We start from the raw sequence: 15,810 nt of genomic DNA, 5'->3' as shown, positions 1-15,810 counted from the left end.
GGGAGAATGTACAACGCAATAGTAGTCTTAAAAAAAACAACAAGAGTTTCTGGGAAGCACTTAGTGAATGTGCTTTCGAGCTAATAGCGTCTCAACATTTGGATTGAATGCACTTCTAACTTACCTTCAGGAAGGACACACAACAAATTTCTGCGTACGTTCAGCTCTCTCAGAGCTCGAAGTCGCCCGATGTGTCGAGGCAGAGCAGTGATCTCGTTACAGCTGACATCCTGGAGAAACGTCAATGAAACCATATGAGACCTTTGATAAGTTCACCATATTAATTTATTACTACGGTATTAATTAAACACATCACCATTGTCATCTACATCATCTTCCCATTCGAAAAAATATCATTACATTCCTGTTAGAAATAGTTTTAGTGGATTCTACCTGCTAGACTTATGAACAAATTAATAAAAAAGGTTTATGTAAAAACATTTATTCAGCAAAACATAAATTAAAATAATAATATTTTGTTGTTTTGCTATAAAAAGCTTAACTTAAAAGGAAATGCACTTTTATGTTAATATTTGGGTAAAAAAGGGACAAATTTCACTATTTAGTTTTGTGATCACTAAATAATGGCCGAAGATTCATAAAATTAGAACAAAAAGATTTGCATACTAACACTTCAAAACATAAACAACATAATCTGAAACACCGTTGGTACTGGGGTGTGTCTTTGGCACTAGACCATGAATATTCAAGCAAAAACAAGTAAATAATGAATGATATGTGGAAGGGAAACATTCCCATTTCATGTATTTTGTTCCTATTTTAATCCGAATCTTAATGGTTTGAAAACATGAATCTAAAACCAATGAAATAAATGGTAATATCTTGACAATGGTTGATAAAAAAATGTTCTTACCAACTCCATGAGGCCTCGGAGCTTCGAAATAGTCTCCGGCAGGCTGACCAGTTTGTTGTTGCTGGCGTTCAAGACCCTCAGAGGTAACTCGCACAGACAGGCCGGCAGCAAGCTCAGCTGGTTCCGACTGAGGGAAACGAAAATGAGCAACAGCAGGAATGGTTGTTGTGACACTGAAATATATTTTTGAGCTAATAATAACTGGTATAGAACTAAAATCATGTTTAAAATGAATACATTAATTAATCAAGGGAGCAACATTGAACAGCTTCAAAAGAAGTTAATGGTTCTGGCTTTTTCCCCTGGTTTGCTTCCTCGTTTATTCACAACGCTTTTTAAAACTGCCTATTGAACCTGGTTTTAAATCTCTCCACCTTTTTGTCGTTTGTCCACTTTTCATTGCTGTTCAATATTTTAAAGTAGTTTGAGGTTTTAAACTAAAATATTTACGATGACCTCAAGTGTCCAGAAAGACGCATTCAAATCAAATGTGATATTTTCTATTATTATTCTTATTTCATTTGCAAAAAGCGACAGTAATAAAGTGTTTTGCTGCAAAACAGCCATGAAACAATCGATCTAATAAGCTAAATAACTAGTTAACATTAGTTTTCTGTAGCTTCCTATATTACAGGGACACCAAAAACAGTTCTTTGGTCAGGAAATCACTTAGAATTTTATCCCTTAAATGTAATTCAAACACAACTTTATTGATACTGTTTGAATTTCCATATTTGATAAGACCATCACTTTCTAGTTAAAAACCACAGTCGGAGCACTAAAAAAATGTTATTGGATCATCCAGCTGTCAATAAGTTTCGAGGACAACTGGATTAAATAAATGACATTTTCTTTCCCTAACTTTGGGAGATGAATAAAATATATGTAGCAAGTGGCCAATTACAGATTTATTGGATTCTAGATAGAAATGATCGCCATCATCAAAGTGATGGGTTTAAACAAGTCTTGATAGATGACCCAAATAAAAGCCACAGTTAGTTTTGATAGAGGAGGGCTATTTATGACCCACATAAATATGTTTAAGGCTAATTTAAAGAAAGATGCAGGATAAATTAGAGGGGAAAAAAAAGGAATTCCTAATACCTGATATTTAAGGCCGTGAGTGACTGGAGGCCGACGACGCTGTTTGGGATGGTCCTGATGCAGTTGTGATACAGATTTAATGTTTCCAAGGCAACAAGATAAAGGATCTCAGATGGCATGTCGACAAGACGATTCTTAGACAAATCTGCAAAGAAAAACAAACAAAGATGAGTAGTGCGTCACACAATCGCACACAAAATATGCACACATGACGACTGCAGTTTAACAAACACTCACTGAAAAAAACTAAAATGCAAATTGGGCCATCATTGTTATATCCAATAACCTAAAATAAAATTAAAAACCTGTGCATCAATCTCACAAAGATCAATCTATTTCAGCCTGACAATAACCTTACTAAGAAAATGGAGTGATGTTCGAAAGAGTTGTATAAAGATGGTTCATTCGGCCTCACACGCTTGAGATTAACTTCCTATCTGTGCTGTTATTTCCACTTAGTTCACACAAGCTTCAGTCTCTTTTTTACTATATTGTTATGCAATCGATTTCTTTGGGTACTTGTGAAAATGTTTTACTAGTTACGAGTGTATGAAGTGAAAGTGATATACTTCAGTGTTTTATATAACACATGTGTAACCGAGTAAAACAAATAAATAACAAACGAAAAAATACTTTAAACTATAAAAATAAATAGCTACGATGAATGGAAGGAGATAAACTCACATACACTTTGCTTGCAAGTGTTGACAAGTTTTAGTTATCTATTTATGGCAACTAAAAACAAGTAGATTTAGATTTATTATCCGTCAACAAAAAGGTATCCAAGTAACTCTTTTATTTTTGTAAAACATGAACGTCACACAAATGGAGCCGTGACTCAGCTCCATTTTGTTTTTCTGAAAAACCGCCAAACTGTAGTTTTTGGCAGCCCTTCCATTTTTAATGCGCATGAGAAACCGAAATCCGGCAGCAAAGATAATTAGCTCATATTTCACACGGAGTGTGCGACAGAAACCATCATCAACACCAAATTGTTTTTTTACAATCAGGGCTTCAGTATCACCAAAATATTTAACTAAGTGAATTTTAAAAAGTGACGAACAAGCAGCACCTTGAGTAGAGTTTTGAGTCAGTGAATTTGTATCATAGATGTGTCTAATAACACGTAGCAACAGTAGTAGGAATGTAGTTTGTTTTTCATGCAAGTCATGATTTTTTTGTCTCCTGTATGATTGTATACTTTTCTGAACCTAATAACATCTAGCACACACATAGATATCTAAAAGTATTCGAGATTTTTTTCCCCTTTTCTCAAGGTAAATAAACCCATCACACTGTTGCTATAAACAACACCCTGCCGATGACGACTACATGGGACTTCCTGTCTTAATAAGAAGTCTCTTAAGAAACAGGAAGTGACCTTATCAGGTTAACAGGGTGGGTGGGGCCACAGCATTGTTCAAGAGTGACCTTTGGCTTCTAAAACAGGAGGAACAGTCTGATGTTCAACATCTTTTCTTTTCCAGATCCTCTACAAAATGTAGCTAAAAAGGGAAATCCATGACATTTAGGAATAAGGAAGACTGGATATCTCTCAGCAGAAGAAGTCAAACTTCAATTAAACACATCAGTATATAAATAATATACCGAAAAGGAAAATTATAAAACACGTCTTCAGACATCAATTCAACTGAACTTCAGCTACATCTGAAAAGATCATAGAATGTCAACAAAAGACACTTCCTTGAGGGCAAGAATGAACTAGCTGTCTTGTACACCGTACGTGTAGCAACTTGTCCTCAGTAACCGACATTAAAAGACAAAACCAAAACAATCCCACACCACAAGGGCTGGTAATCTGGCACATTCACACTGTCTACGTGACTCATTTTGGCCGATGCAATCTGGCCAATTCATTAGTAAAATCCAGCAGGATTTCTCACACACTTATAATACTAGTTTATACAATGATGCCGGTAATCTGGGGATTCCACAGGTGAGCGTTAACCTGGAGTCGCTCCAGAAGGAAGAGAAGAGCAAGACAGACTAATGGAAAAAATAAGGCACAGAGAAAGACGATTGTTTTTCAGGAACTATTTGTGGCAAAAAAAAGGTTGAGGGGAAACACCTGGACTGTTGAAGAAAGAAACAGATACGCTGCACGAAAGCTTGGCATCAATGAATCGTTGAGAATTTTTGGGCGGTATCATAAAGACAACAAATGTTTGCTAAAAGCAAAACTAAAAGCAGGTGTCCCGATATTGACCGTTTTGGTAGGCTTGTTTTATCTTGCCGTTTTACTGCCGTGTTACACTGGTTAGAAATAGTAAATTTTTTTTATTCTTAAAAAAAAAATAGGTGTGGCCTGTATATGTAGAATATTATTTCTCTAAATGTAGTTAATGTGGTTGTTGTCCTTTTTATTAAAACACAAATGTACCAAGACTGGTGTAGCTGAAGTAGAAAAGGTCATAACACAAACTTGGTCACTGAAAGAAAGTACATTTTGTTCATGAAAAGTCTCGTAAAGCAGGGAGGCTGCACAAGCGTATATAGGAAGCTTCTATAAACCACATAAGCCGTCGTCCTCCTCCTGACGAGACTTCATAACATCGCCTTGAAGCAGGCCATTGTGCGATCCTGCCTGACAGCAGTCACAATCCTCCACGTCCCAAAAAAGAAAGAGTCATAATCTTCCTTCAGTACGACTTCATCTCCAGGGAGCGGAAAAAAACTTTCTGACCTCCCTCACCCTGGTTAGATTCTATTTAACCCGCTGCCCTCTGGCAGGAACCGCTGGGACATCAAGACTCAGACATCTTTTTTTTTAATCCCTCCTTCTAGCTGGATGATCAATATTCATTAATATCATTGTCATTCACTTTTCCCCTTTTTACATATATGGATTTTTTAATGCCTTTCTGCAGACCTGAGTGGTTTGGATATAGGCTGGATATACACGGGTGTGTGCATGAAGCACTGCAGCTGCATCCTCTGCTAGCTCAGGAAGCAACAGGACTTCTCTCTGTAGAACTCTAATGACAGGCTTCTTCCTTGACGGTCCAAAACTCAGGCACCATACCAGACTCACAACCACTATTTTCTTTGTCTGTATATGGTTCCGTCTTTCTATTGTCCATTTTGAGTGTCATCTTATTTCCTTTTTAATTTCATTTTTTATTCTCTACTCCTACCACAATAAAATCCTATGTTGAGTGAAAAAAATAGCAATACAAGTTTCTGATTCTTAGATTATATATAGAAACATACTGTATCTATATATATATATATACATATAGTTGGTAGTTTGTTGGTAGTAGTAGTCAGAATATGTATTATTTCAAGCGTAAAAATTAGGAATGTGTATTGGCAAGAATCTGGTAATACTATACATATAACGATATAGGGGCAACGATACAATATATTGCGATACTGTTGGAACAAGGATATATTTGTAGTATTGTTCTCCTTTGGGAAATAAATAGATCAATGTTTTATCGATCCATCTATTTCCCGAAGGTGATCTCCAGAGGAATTAATAAAGTCTATCCAATCCAATCTAAGACCCAGGCCATGACTGAGGACAAGAGGATACAGTCGACTCCAGCAGCATTAACAGTAAAGCAGATCTTTGGACATAATCCGATTTTTCCTTCTTTTTTTTTGTTTAAAAGAAGAAGAAAGCAGTTACGACTTCGTCAAAAATCATGTGGTCTGTAAATCCTGCAACGCCAAAGTCAAGTACTCGGACAATACTAAAAATATATCCTTGTTCCTAAAGTATCGCAGTATATTGTATAGGATCTTGCAGGATGTCACAGTTCCTATAGCTGAGGAGTACGAAATGACCGCTGCCATTTAGTGGTGGAAGTGAAATTGCAACACACGAAAAAAAATGCTGTGAATATTTGTATGTTAATTGTGAATAAAACAACAACAATTCAAATCAAAAATAAATATTTGAAAGTAAAAATATATGTATATGGCAATAAAATGTGACAAAGAAAATCGATTCATTGCTATTTAATATTATTAAAGTATTGTAGAAAAAAATGAGTCGATATTTTTGCTAATACATATGTATAGATAAATATACATATATATGTTGAAGTAGTCAGAGAGAGAGATATTTATTGGTTTAGTATTGAAAATGTGTTTCGCTTACTCGCTTTTAAAGTACCATATTAGCTAAATCACCGGGAATATCCGAGTTACTATGGGAACTGGTTTTGTGGTGTTGTGCTTTGTTGACCTGATGATATGCATCAAAGATGTAAACATGATAAACACACGAGCCTGCATAGCTCTAGTCTGTGTGGGCACGCAGGCAGAGCAGAAATGCGTTTTCTCAGTGATGCATCATTATGCATTCTAAAAAAAAACTCCCTCAAGACACAGTGGAAACTCTCGTTCTGCTAGTCTTTCGGCTCGATCTGACAGTTTACCTCGACCCAGACAACAGTAGAGCAACGGTTTATAGCAAATTGAGATTATTTTTCAATGATTCTTCATATTTTTTAACATATAAGCAACACTTTTGCTTATTTTCCCATTTTCCATGACAGTTTAATTTCATTTGTGGAATGTGCCAGTGCAGTGTGCAGCCCGTGTACGGCAGTGGTCAGCACACACCCATGTTGAACCCTGTCAGCCAGAAACTGACTTGGAAAGACATCCAGACATCCGCTTCTCTTGCAAGGTCCGTTGCCATCAGATGTAGTTTAAACAGAATTAGATTGAATTTTCTAAATTGTCTGTATGAGTGTTTGCATGAAAGATGTCCCCTGCTTCTTGCCCTAAGCAGCTGGGATAAGCTACAGTCTCCAACAATCCCGATGAATTAATATTGACACCTATAATGTTGAAAACTGAGGAACGGCTGTTGTTGAGCCGAACCTAAATAATGGGAACCAAGCAAAATCATGCTTAAAAAACGATTTCACGTTTCTGAAAAATACAGTTCCCATCTACTCAATGTTTTACATTATTCAGGAAGCAACGCTGCACTCATGTCTTGATTTTTTTTTTAAAGGCTACACTGTTTTCTGTTGTTATAGATATTTATTTTTCTAATCTGAGGTTTATTCATTATGTTTTTCAGTGAATATTAGGGGTCTTAGATAATACAGACATGGTGATATATCACAATATTATTTTCCACGATGCTGTATAGTCGACAACACTGTATCAATTCCCCCTCCTTCCCAAAAAATAATATTGCAAATAATCATTGTATGCTTTACCATAGTTCCTTTTATGTGTTATAGTCCAATTAAGTGTGTGTAAAATAAACATAAAAAACAATATATTTTTCACTTACAATTAGCATATTTTCATTTTTGGGTTTCAATTAAACTTCCAGCCGCTTAATAATCAGCAGTCATTGCGTCCTGCGCAGCTAAAGGAAATTTTAAATCTCGCAAGAGGCGGGTGATGACTGAGGACGAGAGGATACAGTCGATTCAAGCAGCTTTTTTAAAGCGGTTGTTTGGACATATTTTAGTTTCAAAACAATTAAAAGCTGTTTCGACTTCCTCAGGAGTCTTGTGGTCTTTAAATTCTGCAAATATATATATATATATATATATATATATATATTGTGTCGTTGCCCCTGTGCCGTGATACGCATCGCTAAATTCATTAAATTCAAGGGTTATTCAAAATACCACACTCAGAGGTGGTATTACGATTATTGCATCGTCTCACTTTGGTAAACGTCAATGTAGGGACCTTCTTTAATGTTTATAATTCTGTAAATTAGCAATAGCTACTCGGTCCTCCTCTCACCTGTGTACAGGATGTAGCACTTATCACAGAATGTTAAAAGGGAAGCGTAGATCAAGACCGACGAATAAGCACAGCCCTTATTTCAAGTCAAACTTAAATAGAAATTAACAAAAACAAGAGAAAATGCCCTCGTAGCTGGTTGTAACCAACGGATTGCAGTAGAAACCGCAACATAGAACCCTGTCTGGAGTCTGAGAAGTTGGAAATGTAGAACAAGGGACCTGTGGGAGACAACACACAGACACAGCTCTAATACAACATTCCTCTTCTGCTGGAAACACCACAAGCCACAAAGAGAGCAAACATCTGAAGTCTGAAGAAACCAGGACAGAGACCCCTGAAGGAGACTGTTGGGGGAACATCCCACATCCTCGCCGTCTCCCTGTTCCAGACAGAACTGTTGCATAAGAGGCAGGAGGTCGCCGAGCGAACCTCCAACACAAGCCAAGCAGCAGGCCGCGCTGAAAACAACTCCAAATTTGGGCCGCGCTGCCAAACGAAAAAAAAAAAAAAGAGTTTATTTTGGTGTCTAATATTCACTAGTGGTTACGAGAAGTGGAACCATCGTGTCCCGCTAAAAGTAGTCTGGAACACCCACTGAAGTGAAGAGAATGTTGCTCAGAGGCTGTGATGAAAAGGTCACATCATTCCCATTGATGGAGTCTGGATGCAGAAATGTACAATTCCTCCCACAGTAGCTTGTTGCAACTTACTTTGGTGAGTAGAAATACATAAGTTAGCAAACTAAAAAGGTTCACTATGAGGAATGTTACTATGAATGCTACTTATTTTCTACATTATAGTGATTTTTGTTTCTGTACATAGCATAACATTTTCCTATTTTTTCGCAGCACATGTTCGAGCATCAGCTGAGGAGGTTTATTGAAACTTAGTTGAAGGAGCCGAGAAAGAAACAGGATTAAAATGAGTGTGTGTGTGTGTGTTTCCTAAAACTCACCAGTTCACTGTCAAAACACAAACGCACCGACTGTCAAAGCCCCTCACCACTGACCCACATAGTTCTCTGCTGTCAGCACTAACCTGTGTTTACCACAAGAGCTTAGCACGTGCACACACATAAACACACACAAAAATAATACCTTAACTTAGTATTATCTCTAGACCAGACCAGAGGTCACTAGCAGTCCTTTGATGCATATTTATGGACCTCATGGGATCAAAGAAAGACTTAAACAATAGATTATGTACAAATGTTTCTAACAGCTAACGGAGTTAGGTAGGTTAGGTTAGGTAGACCTTTATTGATCCCTCAGGAGGTCTCCTTCGGTAAATAGTTTTTTTCCAATTAGACACAGCAATACAGCAATTATTCATAACATAAAAATAGAATAGAAGAACAAAGAGAAATAAAGAGAAAGAACAAGATGATACAATCTAAGTCTAAAGATAAAGAACATAGATCAAATAAAAATAACAAAGACAAAGGATACAAAGATTAACATAGAATAGAACATCATGATACTTTTACTCCACTCCTGCCACCAAACTCAGAATTGTACAATCTAATAGCCCGAGGAATGAATGAGTCCCTGAGTCTATAAGTTTTGCATCTGGGAAGGAGCATTCGTGCACTCCACTTCAGTTCAAGTTCAAGTTCTTTTTATTGTCAAATATACATGTATCAAGATATACAGCATAAATTAGTTTGTCTATTAATATAACATGTTAAAGGTTTTTTGTTTTAGGACTTTTATTTAATTTTAATTTGTGTTTTATTGTGAGTATTGTTGCTACTCACACCAAATTAGAAAAAAAATAAGTAAAGGGAAAAAATATTATGCATAAATGGATTTTACATCTACAAATTATTATTATTAGTTAAACAACTCCCGAGGACAACAATCACTCAACTACATATGACATGTTTATTAAAAAAATAATGTTTTTTCATCTTTAACAACACAACATGGACCACAAATCCTACTTTGAATGTAAAAAAAAAATGGGGAATCTTTACAAAGCTCCATTTGCTTTAAATTAAGTTAAAAAAAAGCTTATTTTTTTTACTTTTACAGCTACATTGCAGTCAACCTGTCAACAAGTATATGTGGCAGGAATCTCTTTTCAGAATAAAAGCATACAAACAGTGGATCCGTGTTCACAGTCTAAGTCACTTAACATTACATTTTTGCATCTTATACCACATTCCTCAGCCTTTTTCTAACAAATATTATTTTACTCATTATGAAGAAAAATAGCAGAAGAAAAGGTCAGCCACGATATTGGAGTAAAACCCTGAAGTAAAAACTTCAAATGACCCCTGAGAATCTTTTAAAACTGCTACTTAGAAAAGGTCAGTAGAACTCAAAATTACTAGAGCTAAAATAAGTTGAGCTACAATAAAAAATATGACTAGCCAGGTGAGTTTCTACAGCTATTTATTTCTTGTTGAGGTATGTGAGTGGGTACTCCGAGTACAGAGACCCACAGATAAAAGGATGTACCACACAAAAGGAGGGAACAAAGTGATCTGTTCCTGCAGTGTTTTTTAAGAAATCTAAAATGTACAGCTCAAATGTGACGGGCACTAAATCTCTTTAAATAAATTAAGAGGAACCATCACACACACACACACACACGCACACCCTGCCCCCCACTTCCCAAATGTAGGCCAACCCTAACCCCAACACAGCCGGCAGATAGACAAACAGAAATTCACCAAACCACACAGTTTCCACATCCCACTCCTTCAGGCTAATCCCATTACACCGTGGCACACATACCAGCATGCTAAAGATGAGTATCCTACACACTCGTAACACATTCCTAGACAATAATGATATAATATGGCAGCTGTTTTTGTGGGACCATTGGTTGTCATGTTTTAAAGACCATCATGGTGGTAAGATAGTGATGCTCAGGCATAAACACAACACATTTTTAAAACTTGGAATGCTAACCAATGTGACACAATTAGAAGGTAAATAATGTTTCAATCCGTTTCTTCCTCTTGTCCGGGCAACATAACAGACAAAAAAAAATGCCTCAAGAAAAGGGACCAGGATTTTAAAAGATATGGATCCAGTTCCCAGGCTACGTCGGCTCCGTTTGGACCAGCTAGGACTAGTTAGGACTCCAAAGAATCAAAACTCAAAAAAGTATCAATACCCAAATGTTGTATACATTGTATATCATCTAATAGTTATAGTTCATTATTTCATTTTCTGCAACTATGCAAGTAGATCAGTGCCATCAGAATAGTGAATGGTTGATTTAAAATTTGACTTATTTTAATTTTGTATTTTTTTCAAGTATTTACATTTTTTTTATATATATATATAAATTGAATTTAATAATCTCTACATTGAAAGGTTTAATTTGGTTTTATTGACACATATACATTGAATTCAAAAAAAATATTGATTAATTACAACATCAAACTAAGTGTAAATAAAAAAATTCTGAAGAAAAAACAATTTAACTGATTCAAAAAACAAATTCACTGTTACAGCATTTTTAAGTTTATTTCAACCAATCAATATTCGGAGGGCACTAATACACTTAAACATATCTCGGACCTGAAACTTGTCATCATAGTTGCATTTTGCTTTTGCATTGCAGCCATTTTTTATAATAAACATTTCACAAGTGATTTTATTAATTGTTAACAGAGATATTTTCCCATTTTACTTGTCATTAAAAAAAGAAATTGGGTCCTTTTTTTTTTTATACTTATAGTATCAAAAATGGTACAGAGTATCGAATATTTTCCTGTGTATCGTATTTTAAATGTTTGTATCGTGACAATCGTGATACAGAACTTATGATAGATAACTTAAGATATGATATATACATGTGTGGATTTACTTTTTTTTACTTTTTACTGTCCGGGTATAAAAATTGAGAAAACACCAATAAAGTCTTTCACCACTGACTCAACAGCATGGTATAACTGGTACTGTAATAAGCAAACATTATAGTTGGTCTAATTTCTACTTTAGAGTAAAAGCATAATTCCATTGTTGTTGATAGCTCTTAAGGGCCCCATAAAATGACTTCCCCGGCTGAATTTGGCCCCCGGGCCGGAGTAAACAGTGTGGAAAAAATGTACATGATGTAGAGATTTTCAACACCAAATGCAGCGGTGAATGAGTGCTTCCAGAATAAAACTGTTCCTGTGTTTTCATGTGCTTGTCAAGTGGCTGTCAAATAAAAAGTAGGTCAGCTTTCGGAGCATCGCCAAGTGTTTTTTTTTTTTAACAAGCCAATCGGAAGCATGAAGAGGAGGAACAGAAGAGAGACGAACCGATTCATCCACATATTATTATGGGAACATTCCACTGAATTGGTTCCAGCTTTATACTGATCTAAGAATGTCAACTGCAGATGTGTCCTTAAGCAAGACACCAACAATGGCAGTCGCACAAACACTGAAGATGCACAAAGAATAGCGTCTTTACGAAGCAAGATCCGACAGCGGCCAGCGGTCTTGATTTGCAAGCATCGAGATCCGATTGTACGTACACAGGTTATAATACACAAACTATAAATTATTACAGCTGCCGCTGTGATAGTGCTTATCTGGAGTAAAGTCCAGCACAGGTTTATGTTGGGGAGTGGTAACCTTGAGGGCATTTCTAAAATAAACTATTGTGTATTGTATACATTCGTTAGAATATGTTATCATGTACGGTGGAATCAAATTGTTTTATTGAAATATTTTCATAATTGATGTATACTAGTCTTATATTCTTTTTATATGTAAAGATTAAGTAAGTAAGTAATTGTTTTTTTAAAGCTGCTTTCTCACCATAAATGGCTCTGGAACTAAGAACCAGAATTTTAAAATTGATCCTGAAAGAAACTGGCAGCCAGTGAAGAGTTTTAAGGATCGGGGAAATGCGAGTTCTTCTACTAGAGCTGCAGAGTTCTGTATTAACTGCAGGGCTGGACAGCTCCTTCTTGTTTAGACACGAAAATAACTGTTGCAATAGTCTAAACAGGAAGACACAAACACATGGATTACAAGCTCCAGATTGTGTTGTGACACCTTTTTACCTGAGTTTAGAGATTTTCCTCAGTTGAAGGAAACAATTTCTGGTCATTTTTTTAAGCAGTTTTGTACTAGAGACATGTCTTTGTCCAAGTAAATTGTAAGGGATACATTAAAGAATTGTCCAGGGCTCTGTAAAAAATATATGGAATGATGCGTCTTCTGTGTATAATAAATCCCTTGTATCCTTTGTCGTTGTTATTTTTCTGTGATCTATGTTCTTTATCTTTAGACTTAGATTGTATCATTTTGTTCTTTCTCTTTATTTCTCTTTGTTCTTGTAATTATTTTCATTTTTTATTTTTATGAATAATTGCTGTATTGCTGTGTCTAATTGGAATAAAAAACAATTTCAATAAACGTCTACCTTACCTTACCTTAAAGATTGTGACATAATGATCTTAATTTTTGTTAAAAATCGTGATTTGTTTTTAGCGTTTTTAATATGTAGCCCATGATTATGGTGTTGTTAGAATCCTAATTCAAGTCCTAACAGATAAATAATTAATATCCTGGCTATGACAAACATCCCTAAAATAATATAACATCAAAAACACGAATATAAAAGACTAATGTGGCATGAAATAAAAGGTATTTCTAGTTTAAAAACAATAACAAAATCATATATTCTTTACACCAAAGAGTTCCATTAACGCATCACAAACACATCAAAGTCAACATCTTATAAAAACCCACTATAATTATTTTGACATTAAATATTAAATGTGTATTTAACGGAAAACAACATCTGGCCTGCGACGTCAAAAAAAACACAATTTCCCAGCATGACACACTTTCTGTTTCGCGGGGGGAGAGTTCAGGGGTCAACATAGACACCTAGTGAAGTCACCGCTGACTCACCTGCTTCCACCGTGTCCGCCAGGTCGTGGTGGCTCGACGTGCGGGGGAACTCCTTCAGTTTGCGGGCGCTGAGGTTGAGGACCCCGCTGGCCGCCGCCGCCTCCAGCGCCCGCTCCAGCCCCCGGTTGGGCGGCAGGTTTCCGTTGTGGTTCTGGTTCATGATGGCAGACGACGAGTCGAGCTGCGCGGTCTGGAGAGTCAGCGAGCGAACGCACTCCGGGCCCAAGGTCGTCATTGTTCCTTCGGGCAGCAGCGAGTGCGAGAGAGAGAGAGAACCCGGAGAAGCTGCTCCTCTTCCAGGGAAACAGTCACTCCCACCTCGCGCTTCAACGGCGCCTTGTGTGGCTCCTTGCGGACCGTCAAGCGACACATGACGGGTGGACGAGTCACTTCCGCTTTTCACATGCAAAGCTGAAAAAAAAACTGTTTTTAATTGGGTCTTAAAAATCAGCCGTTTGGATCTGACATGAACATTTTAACAATAACATTTATAAACCCATTGTCTTTTCATGAAATTAAATTCTGAATAAAACATACTTTTTTTTTTATTTGTTTCCGGGGTCAAACGTCATCGACTTCGACGACTGCGGTTGCGTGGGTGATTGTTGTTGCTTGATGGCTAGCGACATCAAGTGGAATGAACAGGTATTGCTAGGTTAGGTAGAACTTTATTGATCCCTCAGGAATTATCCACAGCAAATACAGCAATTTTTCATAAAAAATTTAATTTAATTTAATTTCAAAATAAAATAAGAACAAGAACAAAGAGAAATAAAGAGAAATAACTAGATGATAAAATCTAAGTGTAAAGATAAAGAACAAAGATCAAAGAAAAATACCAAAGACAAAAGGATACAAAGACTAACATAGAATAGAACATCATGATACTTTCGCTCCACTCCTGTCCCCGAACTCAAAATTGTACTATTTAATAAGGTAAGGTAAGGTAAGGTAAAACTTTATTGATCCCTCAGGAGGTCTCCTTCATTAATAGCCCAAGGAATTAATGAGTCCTTGAATTTACTAACTTACTTTCCTAGTTGGTGCAACTATTCATTGACAGTGGTAATAAAAATAATTCTGATTCCCTTTCTGATTCTGAAAATGTATAAACACAGGCATTGGAGATTTATGACAAAAAAATTATAAAATAAAAATAAAAACATAAAGATATACTTAACATACAGTTATAACGAAAGGGGTTTCAGTGCAACATTTATATTTCAATTAAAGTAAACATTTAGCTACAAATTTGCTCTTAATGTTTTTTAGGGCTTTAGAAAATTAAAGAAGCTCAATGTGAAATGCATTAAAACTAGGATTGCACATTTGAGTGCTATATAACGTGAGAATGAGAATCTTATTAACAATGAAACTATATGATCATACTCCTTGTTCTCTTAAACAAAACCACAAGTATTTCCGCACAAAGGGGTTTCAGTCTCACACTAGTGTGAAGAGAAGATAAATTACATTGAATAAATAAATCAGCTTTATTTTTATCCTCTCCGGAAAAACACGTATTTATCACATTCATCCCGAAACGTTGAAATAAATTCAAATTTAAAATGAATTCATTTCGCCTTTAGGGTGATAGTTTACTTTAAAATAATGGTTCTTAAGGAGAATATGAATTACCTGGAAAAATATTGACTTGTCAAGTTACGGAATGTTTGTTCTGCAAAACGTTTGTGTAAAAGGAACCTATTTAAAAGTAAAATAGCGTAATTAGGATGCGATTCAGAGGAAGAGAGAAAACATTGCAATTTCAAAAGAAAGACACACGGGGGCAGCAAATACGTCCAATTGAAAGGGATACTTCACAGTTGTGCTACTTTACATTTTGTTATATACATATTCATCCATGTATTCATCATTAATGGCGTCACTACTGTTACAACATTATCATCAAAGATGATTTTTGGCCCCTCGAGATGCTTTAAGTAAATATTTAATAAAATGTATATATAAAAAAGTGCTTTTATATCAAGTAAACTTTTAATAAAAAAAACAATAGTATGATATCTTAAGCATATTAATCTTGATTTTTATTACTCGATTTTACTCTTTTTGCTTCTTTATTTTTGCTTAAGGGCCTCAGAACGCAGATGTTGAGGATTACATTTAGTCCGCTATGTTAGTTACTCAGGGGTGATTGAACCCCCACATCGTCCCCTGACCCCACAGCTCAAACAACTAGTGAGTCAGA

The 15,810-nt window shown here is 36.0% G+C and overlaps 1 protein-coding gene across 2 annotated transcripts in view; it reads right to left on the bottom strand.

The window, feature by feature from the left end:
- The window catches only part of lrch1 (leucine-rich repeats and calponin homology (CH) domain containing 1), a 33,558-nt gene extending 19,526 nt beyond the window's left edge, over nucleotides 1-14,032 (bottom strand). Inside the window, exons 1-4 of one of the 2 annotated variants that reach the window (XM_087803517.1) lie at nucleotides 13,602-14,032; nucleotides 1,979-2,123; nucleotides 875-1,001; nucleotides 125-230 (exon numbers count right to left, since the gene is read on the bottom strand). In XM_087803517.1, coding sequence (XP_087659643.1) covers nucleotides 125-230; nucleotides 875-1,001; nucleotides 1,979-2,123; nucleotides 13,602-13,836 — 613 coding nt within the window. In that variant the 5' untranslated portion in view covers nucleotides 13,837-14,032. The remainder of the gene's footprint in view (nucleotides 1-124; nucleotides 231-874; nucleotides 1,002-1,978; nucleotides 2,124-13,601) is intronic. The other variant, XM_087803516.1, reaches the window with a different exon arrangement.
- Nucleotides 14,033-15,810: the final 1,778 nt, after the last annotated feature.

Source organism: Callionymus lyra, chromosome 12 (genome assembly GCF_982586985.1).
Source record: "Callionymus lyra chromosome 12, fCalLyr1.hap1.1, whole genome shotgun sequence".
NCBI classification, from domain to species: Eukaryota; Metazoa; Chordata; class Actinopteri; order Syngnathiformes; family Callionymidae; genus Callionymus; species Callionymus lyra.
This window is presented reverse-complemented; position numbering and strand designations above follow the sequence as displayed.